The sequence below is a fragment of the Daucus carota genome, chromosome 2 (genome assembly GCF_001625215.2).
Source record: "Daucus carota subsp. sativus chromosome 2, DH1 v3.0, whole genome shotgun sequence".
NCBI classification, from domain to species: domain Eukaryota; kingdom Viridiplantae; phylum Streptophyta; class Magnoliopsida; order Apiales; family Apiaceae; genus Daucus; species Daucus carota.
In genome coordinates, this window is record NC_030382.2 from 26,499,777 (window position 1) to 26,516,897 (window position 17,121).

Here is a 17,121-nt window from a genome sequence, read left to right on the forward strand (position 1 = left end):
TTGGGCAACAATCAAGCATCATTTTATAGCAATGTCTCGGAAGGACGATCGTACCAAGATGCCCTAAAGAACTTTCAGGGCTCAAATATGGGGATCGTAAAATCAGATAATAACCCAGAGGAATTGACTAAAGTCACATACAAGAAGAAGGCTAATGCGAGCAAGACTTCGATAGGGGAAAATATATACTCGATTTTCCTTCACAACATACCGGATGAAGCTATAGGATGAAGTTATACTGAAGTGGAAATAGATGAAGAAGTAGAGCATGCTCTACTTGGGAGCAAGATAGGATACTCGTGGTTTGAAGAGGATGTTCAAAACATTAAGGATAGATTCCGTGCAATGGGTCTTGGAAAATACAGAGTCATAGCACTGTCCAAGAGAAAATTTCTAATAAGCGAGGATAATAAAGAAAGTTGGAAAGATCTAGAGATCAGATTTGTCTGTATGGTTTAAGATTAGAAAATTCGAAGAGTTTGATCATGTCATGTCTAGGGTTGTATGGATTGAGTGCAAAGGACTCCCCATGCCAGCATGGAAGGAAGAGAATTTGAAGGCTTTTACAGACAGATTAGGAAAATGGGTCAGCTGGTCATACCAAAGTGACAGTCTTGTTAGATTTTTCAATCCCCTGATATGCATTGATACTGACAATCCACACAAGGTGGAGGAAGAAATGACAATATTATATAAAGGAAGCTAGAGAAGAATTAGCTTTACGGAAATCTTGGAAGAGAGCTATCTAGTGGGTAAAATGTCTCAATGGAATTTTCAGAAGATCAAATCAGTAAAGAAGATAGTGAGAATGGCTCAGTTTGTGATGGGGTAGATAAAACACGGGTTTGCAGCAAAAATCCGCAGTCGAAGAAGCTTCGTTTAGATAATAAGGAACATAGCAATAATAATGATGGAAATTTCCAGTCAAACAGTAGTAGTAAGCCCAAGGTATTAGACAAGGCTTCTCCAAAACTTGTGACTCATGAAGAGTTCAGACAAAATTCTTTAAGCTCGGATGTTCTATCGGTGGGGTCTTTCAAGCCTGAGGATTGGCATAAGTTAGAATTATGTGCCACAAATATGAATAATATATAGTTCCCAGTCCACACTATGTACTGGCGTTGTTAGGAAACTGAGGGTCAAAAGCAGAAGGGGGAGGCCTAAAAAAATAAGCTTCATCTAAGAAATCCATTTGACATAGGTGTCAAATTCAAAATCAAGAAGTTTAATAATGGGGGAGGTAGAAACGTTTAGCGTGCAAAGAAAAGAAATGCTCACAAGAATTGTCTCCAAATCATTCCCAAAAAAGTGGTAGGCAGCTCGGTCAAGGAGGCTTTGGAAATTATAGCAACTGCAGAAAATATGGGATTATCCATTGTTGGGGACAGGGAGATAGTGGTTCAAGAAATAGCTAAGAAGTTGGAAGCAGGTGTGTTGTAAGTTGTTAGTTTTTAATAAGTTGTGTTGATAGGTAGACACGTCAATGGTGAATCTCAGATTATTATCTTGGAATATTAGAGGTTTAAATAATAGCTTGTCAAAAAGAAACCTTAGAGAATTAATTTACAAGTACAAAGTGGAGGTGATTTGTCTGCAGGAAACAAAAATAGAATCATGGACGGTTTATTGTAGAGATTCAGTGTTAGACTCAGGTCAATTTGGGTTAGCTTTTCAGCCCTCGATTGGAATATCAGGAGGGTTGGCTACATTTTGGAGATTAAGTCATTTTAAGTGTGTAGCGTTGGCACAAGCTACACATTGGATTTGGGTTACTCTTCTAGCTTTGTAAAGTGGTAAAAGGATCCATATTGTTAATGTATATATTCTGCAGATGTTGGAACAAAAGCAAAAGCTATGGGAAGATACGAAGGTAATTCTGAAGTGTTTAGAAGAGGAGCCTGTTTGTTTCATTGGAGATTTTAATTGGGTCAGATCAGCATCTGAGAGGCTGAATTGCAACTACCAGAACAAAGCTACAGAAATGTTTAATGATTTGGTATCTGATTGTAATCTATTGGAATTGGATTTATTGAATGCAAAATTCACGTGGTTTGGAGGGGATTTGAAGAAAAGTAGGTTGGACAGAGCTTTCATAAACACGCATTGGTCTCAACTCAGGGGATGGAAGCTCACAGCACTAGCTAAGAAGCAGTCAGATCATAAACCTCTTTTCTTGAATGGTTCTATTCTAGAGGAAAACTCTAAGAAACCCTTCAAGGTTTTTAATTGCCATCTTAACAAGGAGCTCTCGGAGGAGGTACAAAAAGTCTTCAACTTGTCATTACGATGGGAAGGTAAGAGCATTCACCACGTTATGCAGCTGGTGAAAACTCTTATAAAAACAGAGCTGCAGGGTTTAAAAATCAGCTTGATTTGAAAATAGTAGTGTTGGAACATCTCATGAATAAGTTAGAAGATGCTGGTACAGACTTGGATAGATACCAGAAGGTTAATAACCATCTCAAAGAGCTATACAAGAAAAAGGACTCCATGTTTAGGCAAAAGTCAAGAATGGATTGGATTGATCTTAGTGACGGGAACACAAAATTCTTCCATCAGGCAATTCAGAGAAGGATTTTCAAAAGCAGTATCAAAAAAAATTATTTGAAGGTAGATGGATATCAGACTCAAATGAAATTAGGGAAGCCTTCTACATATATTATTTGCAGTTTTTCAAGAATAATCATTCTGAATTGTTGGGATTGGGTAGTTTAGTACTGTCATCCTTATCTTCGAGTAGCAAGAGCTTCTTGGTGAGCTACATTTCTGAGCAAGAAATGGAAATTGCATTACATGATCTCTCGGATAACAAGGCTCCTGGCCCTGATGGCATGAACATTAAAAGCCTTAAGTTTCTTTGGCCTTTCATTAAAGATAAGATGTCAGGTTTCATAGGAAATTTCTGCAACTCGTGCACTTTGCCTCCTGGTGTCAACTCATTCTTCATCGCTCTAGTTCCAAAAATTCCTAATCCAGTTACCATCAAAGATTTCAGGCCAATCAGTCTTATTAACTCATCCATTAAAGTTCTTTTGAAAATTCTGACTTCAAGGTTAGCTACTCAAATGTCCACTTTAGTGGCTGATAATCAAACAGGGTTCTTTAAAGGCAGGAAGGCTGCGGAGAGTATTTTGGTAGCAAAATAAGTTGCCCACTCAATACTTTCCAAAAAAAAAAACAGAGGTTTCATTCTAAAGCTGGATTTTGAAAAAGCGTTCGATTCTGTAAATTGGAAGTTTTTAGACAGTACTCTCTTAAGAATGAATTTCGACAACCAATGGTGCGCATGGATTAAAGCAATTTTGGAGTCAATCAGGATATCAATCTTAGTGAATGGCATCCCCACAAAAAAGTTCTCCCCGTCGCGTGGACTTAGACAAGGCAATCCAATTTCACCTCTTTTATTCAATTTAGTAGGGAAAGTGCTGAGTACTCTATTTAAAACTGCAGCTAGTAAAGGCCTCTTTAAAGGTATCTCTCTGAGCAAGGGTCAAGATTGTTTCACGCACCTTCAATTTGCAGACGACACGATTATGTTCATTAACGGGTCATTAGAGTCAGTTATAGGCATCAAAAGAGTTTTACAGTGTTTCCAGCTATTATCAGGACTCAAAATAAACTATGAAAAGAGTGAGTTGTTCTCCTCAAAATCATGTAAAGCTGAGGCATTGGAAGCATCTTCACTATTTGGATGCAGAGTGGGTGTATGGCCAATGAAGTATTTAGGCATGCCTGTAGGTGCTTCATCGAGGAGGAGAGTTTTCTGAGAGCCATTGATCAGGAAAGTATGGGGCAAGCTAGCTAAGTGGAAGTTAGATTCTTTAAATCAGGCAGGAAGACTAACTCTAATCAAGTCAGTGATTGATAGCATGCCAATATACTGACTGAATATGCACATTATGCCAGCTATTGTGGTAAATGAGCTTGAGAAAATAAGAAGAAATTTCTTCTGGGGCCATGTCTCAAATTCTCAATTTGGATCCAAAAAGCTTCATCTAGCATCATGGGAGCAAGTTTGTAGGTCTAAGCAATCAGGAGGTCTTGGACTGGTCCCAATTAAGGTTAGGAACCTGGCTCAATAGGAAAGTGGCATTTCAGGTGGATCAATGAAAGAGGGAGAAATTGGAATATGTGGATTATAGGGAAATACAATTTGGCTGATGCAGATAATCTTTGTCTAGGAATTCAATCCACTCATTTATCAGACAACATCAAAGATATAATCAGAGTACTAGAACACCGGGGCATGAAAGAGGCAGTAAAGCCCTCAAACTTTAGGTGGAGTTTGAAATCAGGAGAGGGTATCTTGTTCTGGGAGGATATCTGGACTGGTAACAAACCTCCAAAGGATAGATTTAGGAAATTATACAGTATATCAAATTTGACGTTCTCCTCAGTTCTGAAATTTACAAGGGTCTGGTTGAATCCTAATACTCCCTCCATCCCAAATTAGGTGAGCTAGTTGACTTTGGGCACGTAACTTAAGGTGCATTGACCGTATAGTTCTGAAATTTATTTTTTTTTAATTTTTCTTTTGTAAATGAAAATTTCATATTTAAATTTTTATTTGGAAAAATAAAAATTCAAAAAAAAGTAATGTAGCTATGCGGTCAATGGACTTTAAAATGTGTGCCCGAAGTTAACGAGCTCATCTAATTTGGGATGGATGGAGTAATACTCAAGAGGACTTGTGGAAGAGAAGGCTAAGGGAATGGGAGGTGGAAGAGGCTGAAGCTCTGAACATGGTTGTTTCAAGAATTCATTTCTTACCAGGCAAGGATTGTCTAATTTGGTCATACTCAGGGCAATCTTATTCAGTTAGCAAGATCACAAGTCTTTTGCAAGCAAATTATAATGTTCCATGGAATTTTATCTGGCGACTAAAAATACCACACAAAATCAGAGTTTTCTTGTAGAAGCTACATTTAGACATTCTTCCCACTAGAACTTTTCTCCATAGCAGGGGTATGCTTTTACAGGAAGGGGGGGGGGGTGCTGTCCCGTGTGCCAGAAGGAAGAGGAAACATGCTGTCACTTATTTTTTTCATGTGTAAAATCAAAACAACTATGGATTAGCATTTATGCATGGTGGCATTTTGGTTATAATTGCCATGGAACATTTTCTTCGTCTCAATGTTGGGACAGAGTGAAGCAGTTGTCACAAAAAAAGGCCAAGGCAATCTGGAAGGTAGTTGTCAGTGCTTCCTTATGGTCGCTGTGGCTTAGTAGGAATCAAAAAGTTTTTGACAAATCCAGGTCATCAAAGAATGTGCTCCTTTCTTATGCCCAAAACCTGGCTCTTGAATGGTGCTTAACATTCAATCTTATCCATGAGAGCTCTAAAGACTGGTGGTTCAATAATCCAATGGGAGTGATTACAAGTTCAGAAAATTTTCAATGTGCAGATATTCTAAAAACAGACTCGGAGCTAATTGGTTTTGTGGATGGATCTTGGAAAAATCGAGGAGGTGGCTGCTTGTCTGGAATGGATTTGCTAATTTTTAACCAAAAGGGTGAAGCTATTTTTTCTTTTGCAGGACCTATAATAGCTAATAGCCCATTGGAAGCAGAGTGTGCAGCTGTCAGATTTTTACTTGAATCTTTTGGAAAATCCTCCTCGAAGCATACATCATTACCGGTTTACTCGGATAGCATGGAATTAATTCGTCAAATATGGGACTTTCAGCTAAAAAATACTGCAGGAAAGCATTTAAATTTTCCAAGATTTATTCAGTTTGCAAAAATAAAATTCAAGCATCTGGAGATTCATTTGAATAGTAAAGCTGATTTTCTAGCTAAATCAGGCACCAAACGACAGCAGGTTTATAGCTATTGGGTGGAGAAAATATAATTATTGTATCTTGGCATGGGTAATCTCTTAGCCTGGATCTTTTAGCTTCCCTATCAAAAACTTTCTTGGAAAGTTAATTCTCTCCTGCATGGCGATTGGTTATTGCTCCTTGGGCAGCAATACACCTCCCCCAGCCCTGCTATATAAACCACTTCTCAGCATAGTTAGCTTCAACACTCTTCCAAACAATCACCACAAATGGCAGAAGTCGAGCCAGTTGATGCAGTTTCAAGGTGGAGAATGCCTAGGAGGTGCATGGTGAAGATCAACGTCCACGGTTGTTTCTTTGCTGAAGCCCTTCCAAACGGCAATGTCTCCGGTATTGGAGTTGTCATTCGGAATAGTAGGGGTAAGATTCTAAGGATGCTGTCTGGGTCTCTGGCAATCCAGAATAGGTGTGTAAATGAATATCATGCCATGCTTGAAGGCTGCAAGAGAGCCTATGTTGAGGATTGGGAGCATTACATCCTAAAGTCTGATCATTTTGAATCCTTTTGGGAGTGGCGTAACTCTGCACTGGAAGGAGTTAATCCGGAGCATGCTTTCGTGGTTCAACAACTAAATCAGAGGAAGGCTGATATCAACTTTGAAATGGAGATTACCCTGTGCGAGTGCGACCATAACGCGAATGAGCTCTCTTCTTATCTGGCCAACCACGGAGCTCACAACTACAAGGTGATGGTTGTTATAGCGCAACCTTTTGGGCGTGTCTTCGAGCTTTGGAGTCTGGACATGGGGTTGGGACCTGTGGAGCCACAGTTCATGGCCGTGAATGAAGCTGACTTGGGCCCTGAAGTTGTCAATGATGGTGAGATTCATGAAGCTGCCGAGGATGAAGAAATGCCTGCTGCTGGTGCGGGTGGGATTGTTCTGGCTGGTAAAGAGCAGCATGAAATCATAGAAATTCTTGACTAGTTGGTGCAGCTTGCTAGGGTAAGAAGAAGTTAAAGAGTCGGTTGTTTTAGTTTATCTGCTTACGTAGTTATTTTATTATTACTATTATTGTGTGACTGGATATTAAGTCAGGGCATGGTATGGAGATAGCTTCTTTTGGATGGGTAGCTTTTGAAGTAGGGCTGGGTCTATTTTGTTTAATCACTGTCTCTGCATACATATCTTGTCTAAATATGTACATTTTGTACCCTCCCTTATCAATGATATTATCTTACTTTTCAAAAGAAAAATTCCGTATCTTTAAAAGTCCGGCGAAGCAGCTCTTACTCCCTCTGTCCCAATAGATTATATACATTTGGTGTAGACACGGAGACCAAAAAAAAGTGTAAAAAATGAGTAAAGTTAGATGAAAAGTGGATAAAGTGGTGGGACCCATTTGTATTTAATTATAGATTTATGATAGTGGAGGAAAGTAATGTGTGTAATAGTATTTATATTATTATAAAATGAAGATAGTGGAAGAAAGTAGTTGGTGTGATAGTGTTTTATATTATTAAAACTTACTATTTTAGGAATGTATAGAAATGATGGGACATCCCAAAAAGGAAACTGTATAGAAATGACTGGGACGGAGGGAGTAGTAAGTAAGACTATATAAGAGACACCATATAATGCATCCCAGAGTGAAAGATGAACCTTCTAGAATGGCAGCTGGAACTGTCTCTGTTGATTTAACAAACACAAGTGCATGTTTGGTAACAAACTAATTTATATTACAAGTTCTTTTTTCAAAACATTGTATGTTTTATATTTTATTGATAGAAATGTTAAAGAAGTGTATATTCGTTATTTGACAGAAAAATAAGAGCTTATTCTTGAAAAAGGTGAAGTTTTATGTAGTTTTCTTCATAAATAAACTCTTATTTTTGAAAAATAAGTTGAGCCACACCACAAATGTTGCGTTCACTTGGATGAAATGGAAAGAGAAGAGAATGGAATGAAAAATTGTAAAAAATTATGTAGAAAGAAGAAAGTATGAGATAATGGTGACTAAATATGAGTGAGTTAAATTTTTATTTTTTTTGTAAAATATTATGCAGAAAGAAGAAAGTATGAGATAATGGTGACTAAATATGAGTGAGTTTAAATATTTTTAATAAAAACTGTAGGAAAACATAACGAACGAATATTAGGAGGGTGCCAAAAGTTGGCAACTTTGCTTGGCACTCCTTTCACGGAGAGCCAACAAGAGTGTCATGCCACGTCATGACACATTTCACTTTAGCATTTTTTTGGCACCCCCATTGAAGTTGCTCTCGCGTGTGTATGCAATATTCCTGTCCAATAGAGTAACAAATAATCTGAAGCTCCGAATGCACTGAGCTTGTGACAAATATAGGATTAAGTAAGGTTGTAACTGGTAAGTTGAAACAATTCACCTCTTCTGAAAGTTAAACCTCCCAATAGCATAGGCAAAAATAGAAGCAAAAACAATAGGATAAAGAATCAACATTGCTCCAACTAAAGGCAGACGATGACGGTGAAATCTAAAATAATCCTCTAGGAATGCAGCAACTGTCTTGGTTTCCCCGAACACTATTATCTCGTCCTCTAAATCGCCATACTGAGAGGAGAGCATGCCATTTAGTGTCCAAGATGTTGGCATCAGATAATACAACCATAACCACCACTTTGGAATTTGCTGCAATCAATCATAATTGGAAACAAATAAGTTACTTTTGCACGCAAAATAAACAAAATTCGCAGGTTACAAATTCTTACCGGTTGGGGTATTATAAATCCAGAGAATAAGTTGAGCATTGTGTAGGAGGAGGAACTTATAATGGCAGCCAGCGGATAGCTCGGTGTCAGTGAAACCAGCATCATTCCCATATATGTGAAGTACATCAATGTGCAGAAGATGGAGTACAAGTACCACAGTACTTTGTAGGCTGACCAATAATATCCTATCATTGGATACGTGATAATCACATATACAAAAGATAGGACAAAGATGTATGGAACTTCGATGGTCACCTAAAAAATTCATCCACATTTTATTGGAATTGGAATTGTCTTAATATTTATCTGTTGAAATTTTATGTAAGCGGAAGTTACCTGTGCAAGTCCATAAGCCCAAGGAGCATACATCCCAGCAAATCTTTCGCGATATAGAACATTTCTTTCTGTGGTGATGTATGGAATTACTGAAGAAGAATTGTTAATGCCACAGAATATTGTAGCACTGAAGATCAACCCGAGCATATTGAACAAACTCTGTTGATTGTTTCTGTTATACGGAAAATGAATTAAAGAATAAATAGATATGAGGGTACTGAATTTCTGAATCAACTCCTTCAAGTAAAGAATAAACAAAAACTTTGCAGACATAAGCCAACATAAACTCACTTGTGTTCAACTTACATTTTCTTCCCTTGATCCCAGAAGACTAGGCCAAAAAGGAAAGACGAAAAAATCATAAACATTAACCGCATTAAATTATAGGAAGGGCTTCTCCAGTAAGATAAGTGTTGTTTCCACAAGCAAGATTTGAACTGTCCCCAACTGTTTTGTGAAAACCGAGTTGGAAAAAGCAAATCCACGGAACCTGAAGGTGGAATACTTAAGCTTTTCACCATTTCCTTATTTCTCCTGAAATAGTATTAACAATCAGTAAATCAGGCCAATTCCCATGTGTGCATGCATAAAAATAAAATTTTGGACATTTGTTAACCACTCCGTGTTAACTAGACCAAGAATGTGCCCAGAACACAGTTGATAGTATGTGTATGTCGTTGTTTAGATAACAAATTGAAGGATTACTGGAAGTTGAACTCACTCGTGCAAAGCTGAACTTTGGTAAACTTGCGCAAAATCTAGACCAAGTTCAGCTTCTGCCGACTTTGAAGTAACCTCTAACATCCACGTCGCTGGATTATAGTTCTTATTTATGCTTGCTACTCCTGGGATCCTCTGTGTTGTTTAAATGAATGTAAAATTATAAAACAAAGTTGAGACGTATTGTGTCAGATAATGGAAAAAAGACTTGATCATTTTGCGTGGAAAACTTGCCTCAAAGTACTCAATAACATTACTTGAGTTTTGACCCAATGATCCAGAGTAGATCACACGGCCACCAGATTTCAAAAGAATTAGCTGCACAGGAAAGATGTTACTGAGAAGTAGAACTAAAGTGCATATTCAGAGGCTTGTACTAGAGGGATCAAATAATAGCCTACTGGATACTGGTAAAATCTACATCCTTACCCCTTTTTGCAAGCCTGGTTGCATTAGGCTACTAGGATCATACAAGGTTTTTGTGATACAATGTTAATGTTTCAAACCTATAACTGAAATATAGGAAAGCGTCGCAGGTAAACAACAATGATTACAAGTATAGTACCACAAGAATTAAATTCCATTTCATGATATTACTATCTTCACATCAGTGGTCATAATTATAAAACTATATATTAGTTTCTACGTACCTCATCAAATGCTTCAAATATGTCAATACTTGGCTGATGAATGGTGCAGACAATTGTTCTTCCGGTATCAGCCACATTTTTTACTGCCCTCATGACAATAGCAGCTGCCCTTGCATCCAATCCAGTTGTAGGTTCATCCATGAACAATATGGAAGGGTTTGCCACAAGCTCCACAGCTATGGTGAGGCGCTTGCGTTGCTCAGTTGATAAACCACTAACGCTAGGAATTCCAACCAAAGCATCCTTTAGACCATCAAGCTCCACAGTCTGAAGAACATCTTTCACAAAATTCTGCAAATACATTTGAGCCACAAATTAGAGACTGCAAAGAACACAGAAAACAATAGTTTCTGGAGATTTATGGACAAGGATCTGTACGTATTTAGTTTGTGCATTAATCTGAGGATGAAGACGCATCCAAGCAGAGAAAATTATTGATTCTTCAACAGTGACTTGTGGAGAATGAATGTCAGTTTGCTCACAGTACCCTGAAATCCTAGCAAATGTCTCCTGGATTTTAGGGTACCCTCCAACCTTAATCTCTCCTTTGATCGTCCCACAGGTTTTTCTTCCAGCAAGAACATCAAGAAGTGTTGTTTTGCCAGCTCCAGTGACACCCATTAATGCTGTCAGAACACCTGGTCTGAGTGCACCAGTTATATCATGAAGAATTTGAAGCTTTTTCTGGCTAAATCCACGCTCTCTCATTTCCTAAAATTGATAGACAGAACAGAAGTAATAAATTTTGAAGTTCCCAGCCTGATCAATAGCAACTTACAGAGATGAAACTCAGTTCAGTAATTACCGTAGGGGCGTCCACATAGTATTGCACGTCTTGGAACACTAAACTAGTGGGTTCAAAAGGTAGAACTGCTTTTCCTGTAGAGTTACAAGAGGCACCCTTGTTATATTAACAAACAATCTAATCAAAAGACCCCTGGTTGAGACAGAATAATGGATATGTAACCTCTGTTGCTACATTTTTCTTCATCATGGTAATCAGTGTTGGTGGACTCTTCACTTCGTTGTATTTGTGACAGCTTTACACTAGACACAATAGCCCGAGAACCAGGAGCTGAACCAAATTAAGAAGTGCATCAAGTGTCAGTTCTCCTGCTGATGACACTCATGTTCATGATAATTAAGAAGACAAACTTACGGTTTAAGAAACTCAAGGCCAAGAGGAATCCGACGTTGAAGAATAATATAAAGCCAAATAAAACACTAATTGATATCCAAAAGAAGTGTCCATCAAAGTTTAAGCTGCGGTTTTCCAGGGTTGTTATTCCTATTGTTGTATTTGTGGAACCAAGCTACAGAAGAAATATTAGTAATCAGGGAATTAATAAGTAATATGTTGTTTATATAGTATATATGAAGCATCGATTCATAAAATTTAAACATGAAGCTGTTAAAATATTCTGCCAAGAGCTAATCTGATTTAGCTGAGTCAATAATAAAACTAACCTTTTGCCATCTTGGAGCATGAAATTCATTTATAGCAAGGCCTATTTCACCGTATGACAGTGGAGATAACCAAAACGCCCACTCCAACCAAAATGGCATAGAGGCTGGAGAAAAAGAATTAAGTTCAGACATTTATCTTTCCAGTGACAAAAGAGAATGCAGAAACTTACACTTTGGGATGATGAAACCGCCAAATAACAGTACGACTAATATTGACAAACTAGCAGTGGTTGTTGAAGCAACCACTGTCCGAAGGAGTGATGCAATGAAACGAAACATGGAGATTGAAGTCCAGTGAACAGCAAATAGCAGAATTAAATGTCGGAAAAACCTATAAATAAAGGTTACATATAAGGAAACTTTTTACAAAACTAATTTTACAGCAATTAGGTGACTACATATGAAATACATAAACTACATCATTTGAACTCACCTCTCTGGCTCAGGGCTGTACCCTATGACATAGTAAGTTAGACAAACCCATATAAAAGCTTCCAAAAGTGATAGAGGAACCTTCAGAATTGCAGCTGAAATTGCGTATCCCCAAGCTGGATAAAAACACAATTCTCTTTGTTTGTAGAAAACTGCAAGTCTTGCCACAGTCATAGAAACCTCTGGGAATCCATCAACCAGGATGATCACAAGGGAGTAGAAGAGTGCACCCAAATATTTGTCGGCATCTAAAGCATTAATTTTTATCCTAGAGCGTATAAATACAGTCATGGTAACAGATGCGATAATTATAAGCTGCAAGAAAGAAATCATATATATTCTTTAGTACTCTACAAACACTAACATAACCATGTCAGGATCTGACATCACAAGAAAACCAATTAAGAAGTCTAATTGAGATATTAAAAATTGTTAGAGGACAACCTGGGCTGATTTAAAGATGTAAACGAAAGAGTTCCTCCTCATTAGAAGAAATTCTCTTGACATGCATGCTTTGAAGAGAGTCCATTTTGAGAGGGAGAATAAACGAAATGAGATGGAATTGTCATGGTTCTCTGACATTACATTCTTTTCCAAAATATCCTTATCCAATTTCTTCCCAAATGGAGATTGCTTGAACTTTTCAGAAAATGTTCTGACAGAAACGTAACTATGACTATGTGCAGATTGGTGCCAGTACTGTGCTTGGTCTTTTCTTGAGATAACCTGTCACAGAGTCGAGGTTAGGTAATTTCCACAGTTTGATGAAAAATATATCAATGAGCTATGAAGTAGTTACCTCCTGAAGGAAGTCAGCTACTCCTTTCCTTTCAGGGCATCTAAAGCCACAACCCTCAAAGAATTCCAAAATACGACTACAGGGTCCATGATACACAATCTTACCTTCAGCCATCAAAATAATATCATCAAAAATATCAAAGGTTTCTGGTGCTGGCTGAAGAAGTGACACGAGTATAGTAGCATCTGTGATGTGAGCCAGTTGTTGAAGACAAGAGGTTATCTGATAGGTCGTCGAGCTATCTAAACCATTAGATATTTCATCCATAAACGAAGCTTTTGATGGGCCAACAATCATCTCCCCTACAAAATTCAAGTTATGTCTTTCTGTAACCATGACCTATAAACTAAAATGCACTTGTAGTTACTTCCTGAAGTAATATATGGAAGAACACTTCTAATCTGAAAGCAAAGCACTGCGTGCATTATACCTGTGGTCAGTCTTTTCTTCTCACCACCAGATATGCCTCTTTTCATTGCATTCCCAACCAGTACATCAGCGCATGTGTCAAGACCAAGGATCTGCGGAACCATGAACAGAGGAATTATACAATCAGTTCAATTGCATTGGACAATCTAGAAATCAAGTCCTTCTGAAAAATAACTACTTTTAAAATGTAGTCGGTCTGAAGAGTTTCCTTTTGCCCTTCAACAGAAATTGCCTGAAACAATGTAACCCAGCTCTAGTCATAAGATTGACAAGTGCAACGGAAGTTTATATATATTTTTTGGTCTGTCCCATGAGGAATCATGCAAATGAATGCACTGCAAAAGTACATAAGGATGGACTCCACAATGTGGCAAGAGTTAAAACCATTATCAGTAATATCAATGTTAACTGTCCACTTCAAGTTAAAAAAACACAGTATGATAGTAATATGTTTACAGAGGATAGTGACTGAGTAACAATGGACTGAAAATAGTATAGATATGACCTTCATAAAAACATCTATATCTGGATCTGGAAAAACTCCCGCCTCCTTTTCCTTTCTACTGATCTCATTCATTATTTCTAGGAATGGAAACAAGTACAAGAAATATTATTAGTATTGCTATATATTACTAATGATGAGTCTGAATTAGATGTTTCTCTGTGATTAATTAGGTATATGAAGATCATTTTGCCTCCTTACCTGCTCGATTTCCAGTACCCTGACAACAGGCTGAGAAGTCAAGTGTTTCCCTAACAGTCATTTCTGGTATATGAAGATCATTTTGGCTGACATAAGCAGAAGTTTTTTGTGGAACAATATCTTTAAGGTTGTAACCATTGTAGGAAATATTTCCAGTCATCTGTAAGAGAAAATCAGATAAGAAAATAATAACTCCAAGTCCATATAAAGGTAGACATATACCTACAGTCCTACACTGAGTAAAAGTGTAGAGCTGAATGAAGGTGTGTAAAATCTCATCTTTCCTATATAAGAAATCCAGTTGAAACAAATATAACACAATAAGTGTACAAAGTTTGAGCTCAACATCCCTACACTTGGTTGAAACGTTATGCTGTAAATTCTACTAATTGCCTTATACATTAAAAACAACCAGAAGAAAATATGATCAAGACACTCTTACATAATTAAAACCTTGTTTTTTAAATGACATACTCTGTCATCGTTTGGGAAGTGATGGATATGATGTTTTAACGCCTATCTTTTGAGATACATTGATCCATTCAAATAAAACTTTAAACTAATACATATATAGGCTTGCTTTCAGTGACCTTGTCTTATAGCTAAGCCTGTGACAACAGGTTGTATCCCAGAAGCAATAGAAATCTGTCCCAACATAGTTCATGTAATAAGATCTCTACGTACTTCTACTACAAGTTTTCATATTCTCATGGTATAAATAAAGTTGAGGAACCTTTAAAGACTTGTCTAGATTTCCTGAAAGTGCTTTCAAGAAGGAGGTCTTCCCGCATCCAGGAGGTCCTAGCAATAAAGTTATTCTGCAACAAAGATTACGGAATTAGGTCAGTTGAGGGTCTCTGTCACTAAACCTTGCTAGTTGTATTTATAAACTAAATAAGAGTATCGTTTGTTTTACTTAAAAGTGTCAGTGTTCCAGAAAGTTATCAGTCCAAGTATAATGATAGAGACAAGTTTCAACCAAACCATGAACAGTTGATGCCTCTCATTAGAGTACTATTAAAATTCATACAGGACATCTTTCCATGCAAGAACTGAGTAACTATCATCGATCGACTAGATAAAAGTTTGATGAGATGGCCCTCAAACCAATTAGGCTACGTATATATTGATAGTAGTCAGCATTTACTGAGTACGCCAAAAAAGGAGCACATAGAAATTTATGCAGTGGTATGCAGGTTTAAGTAGAAGAAGATACATATGCAAATACTTAAGTGCCAGTTATCTAGTTTATGCATACTTGACAAGGAGCAGTTTTTGCAAATCTGAATAAGATAATAGTCTAATACAAACTCATCAGAATCAAGTACAAAAGGCAGTTTCAAATAATGAAACTAATGCTTTGCTCCTTCCTGAGATCAAAAGAATACTTATTTGCAAGACTTTGCAGGTTCAAATGAGTCTAACTAATATCATAAGCTCATATGTGTACCTTCCAGGCTTAATAATCCCACTAATGTCATCAATGATATCTATCTTGGCCGCCTTTGGTTTCAATCGAGGTAGCTTAGCAAAATCCTGTGAAACTATAATATTAAATAAGCAGTAATAATGCATACATAGCCGCAGGATAATCAGATTACTTGCACAGGTCAGAAGAGAACAAATCGGAAACAAAACAAGAAACACTTTTTTCAGTACCCCGGCAGAAACCATCAGGATTCCGATTTTGTTATGGACTCATGGTGATGGTGTATAGTCATCAAAACACGACAAAGTGGTCACTATGCTTCTCACTACTAATGTTCTTGTTTTCTAAGCATGCACGTAAAACTTAAAACGGGATCTCTCTTCCTTGCTGTGGAATTTTGGCCTGGATGTCAAGTAGAGGGGAAAGAATATACTATAGCAAAAACAACCATGTATCCATAAATTTTATCTCCTCATCCAAAAAAATATGTAGAAGTTTGGTATTGAATGATGAAAACAGAATATTAATGTGACAACCCGGGTTAAATCCTCGGTCCATTAAACAAAGGCAAAAGATCATGATTTGTTGCTACACTTGATAATAGTACTTGTGCTTATAAGATGAACGCTCCTCAATGTAAGGGATGTGGGGCTGTGAAGTTGAAGCCTTTTATTTGTAAGTAAAATTAAGGACTTACAGAAACCATGCTTTGCAGAGAATTCCATAGAGTTGGGAGGGGCTTGCCATGAACTACCTCGCACTCCGCTTCCACATGCAAATTTGTATATTTCACCTCAACTGTAGGTAACTTCACACCAACTCTGCAATAATTTGTTAAAATGTTAAACCAAGATTGCTGTTTACATGCTTGTTTGCACTATACTGACATATTAATGCACAAAGAGAAAAGAGTGCCTACTTGTCCATTCTTTTCCTAATTTTCTGCAACAACTGAAGGTTGTCATTTTTGGCATCCTTGATGAGCTTCTCAATCAACATATGACGCTCTAAAGCATCAAGCTTAGTCACATCAACTCCTTGCTTCATTTTAGCATCCGGTGTGTTTTTATTGTCCTCGTCAAATGATGATGACCTCGAGCATTTTGAAGAAGATAATTTAGAAAACTCAGCACATTCTTGTGATTTCTGATCATCACCATTGTCATCTAGAGAACTTAATGTAATAATATTTCGGAAACTAGAACTAAGATGCCCGAAATTTGATCTCAGGCTTCTGCCAACATCTGATCCTGTTCTTAATGACTCTTTTTCATTGCTACCATCTAATGCAGCCATATTGAATTACCTTGTAGAGCCTCAAACTAGCAAGATAGGAAGACACAAGCATGCAAAAGTACAGGTATCTATAATGTAACACGCGCGCTGAATGTTTACATATTTCAGTTGAGCAGAATTAAATAGACCTTGTTCTAGGACACTCTGCTTGTCTCTACTCGTTTTCATCGAGAGATGTTCGGCTAATGATTATTGTAAATCAGAATCTTGTCATTGTCAGTATAACTGCATAACAGATTACAATGTAGCATGTACCATATTTGACTTGGCCACTGAATAATATTTATTAACTTAACTTACTTTGATAATATGTATTTAGGAGTCCTTAGGGTA

The 17,121-nt window shown here is 37.4% G+C and overlaps 2 protein-coding genes across 2 annotated transcripts; one reads left to right on the plus strand and one right to left on the minus strand.

Annotated features, from left to right (window-relative positions):
* The first annotated feature begins 765 nt into the window (after window positions 1–765).
* Window positions 766–4,082, plus strand: LOC108207258 (uncharacterized). Its single transcript, XM_017377719.2, has 6 exons — window positions 766–1,026; window positions 1,832–2,294; window positions 2,354–2,559; window positions 2,670–3,134; window positions 3,698–3,785; window positions 3,907–4,082. Exons 1-6 carry the CDS (start codon window positions 766–768, stop codon window positions 4,080–4,082), a joined length of 1,659 nt encoding a protein of 552 aa, XP_017233208.2.
* A 4,025-nt stretch (window positions 4,083–8,107) lies between these two features.
* On the minus strand, window positions 8,108–16,862 carry LOC108208515 (pleiotropic drug resistance protein 3). Its single transcript, XM_064087036.1, has 24 exons — window positions 16,412–16,862; window positions 16,190–16,313; window positions 15,514–15,599; window positions 14,797–14,881; window positions 14,064–14,223; window positions 13,866–13,942; window positions 13,539–13,592; window positions 13,362–13,452; window positions 12,932–13,233; window positions 12,577–12,858; window positions 12,134–12,447; window positions 11,871–12,031; window positions 11,701–11,804; window positions 11,393–11,546; window positions 11,201–11,308; window positions 11,039–11,112; window positions 10,612–10,944; window positions 10,234–10,524; window positions 9,818–9,901; window positions 9,585–9,718; window positions 9,170–9,397; window positions 8,864–9,035; window positions 8,528–8,782; window positions 8,108–8,447 (listed from the first exon to the last, which is right to left on the minus strand). Exons 1-24 carry the CDS (start codon window positions 16,786–16,788, stop codon window positions 8,181–8,183), a joined length of 4,317 nt encoding a protein of 1,438 aa, XP_063943106.1. The 5' UTR covers window positions 16,789–16,862; the 3' UTR covers window positions 8,108–8,180.
* Between the last annotated feature and the right edge of the window lie 259 nt (window positions 16,863–17,121).

Excerpts from the sequence above, each read along its gene's own strand:
- LOC108208515 (XM_064087036.1), bottom strand. The coding sequence starts at position 16,788 with ATGGCTGCATTAGATGGTAGCAATGAAAAAGAGTCATTAAGAACAGGA. Across the intron at positions 13,234-13,361 it reads GAAGAAAAGACTGACCACAG|GGGAGATGATTGTTGGCCCA; the intron begins GTATAATGCACG and ends TGAATTTTGTAG. Across the intron at positions 11,113-11,200 it reads AGAAAAATGTAGCAACAGAG|GAAAAGCAGTTCTACCTTTT; the intron begins GTTACATATCCA and ends GTAACTCTACAG.
- LOC108207258 (XM_017377719.2), top strand. The coding sequence starts at position 766 with ATGGAATTTTCAGAAGATCAAATCAGTAAAGAAGATAGTGAGAATGGC. Across the intron at positions 2,295-2,353 it reads CTTGTCATTACGATGGGAAG|GGTTTAAAAATCAGCTTGAT; the intron begins GTAAGAGCATTC and ends ACAGAGCTGCAG. Across the intron at positions 2,560-2,669 it reads ACACAAAATTCTTCCATCAG|TTTTTCAAGAATAATCATTC; the intron begins GCAATTCAGAGA and ends TATTATTTGCAG.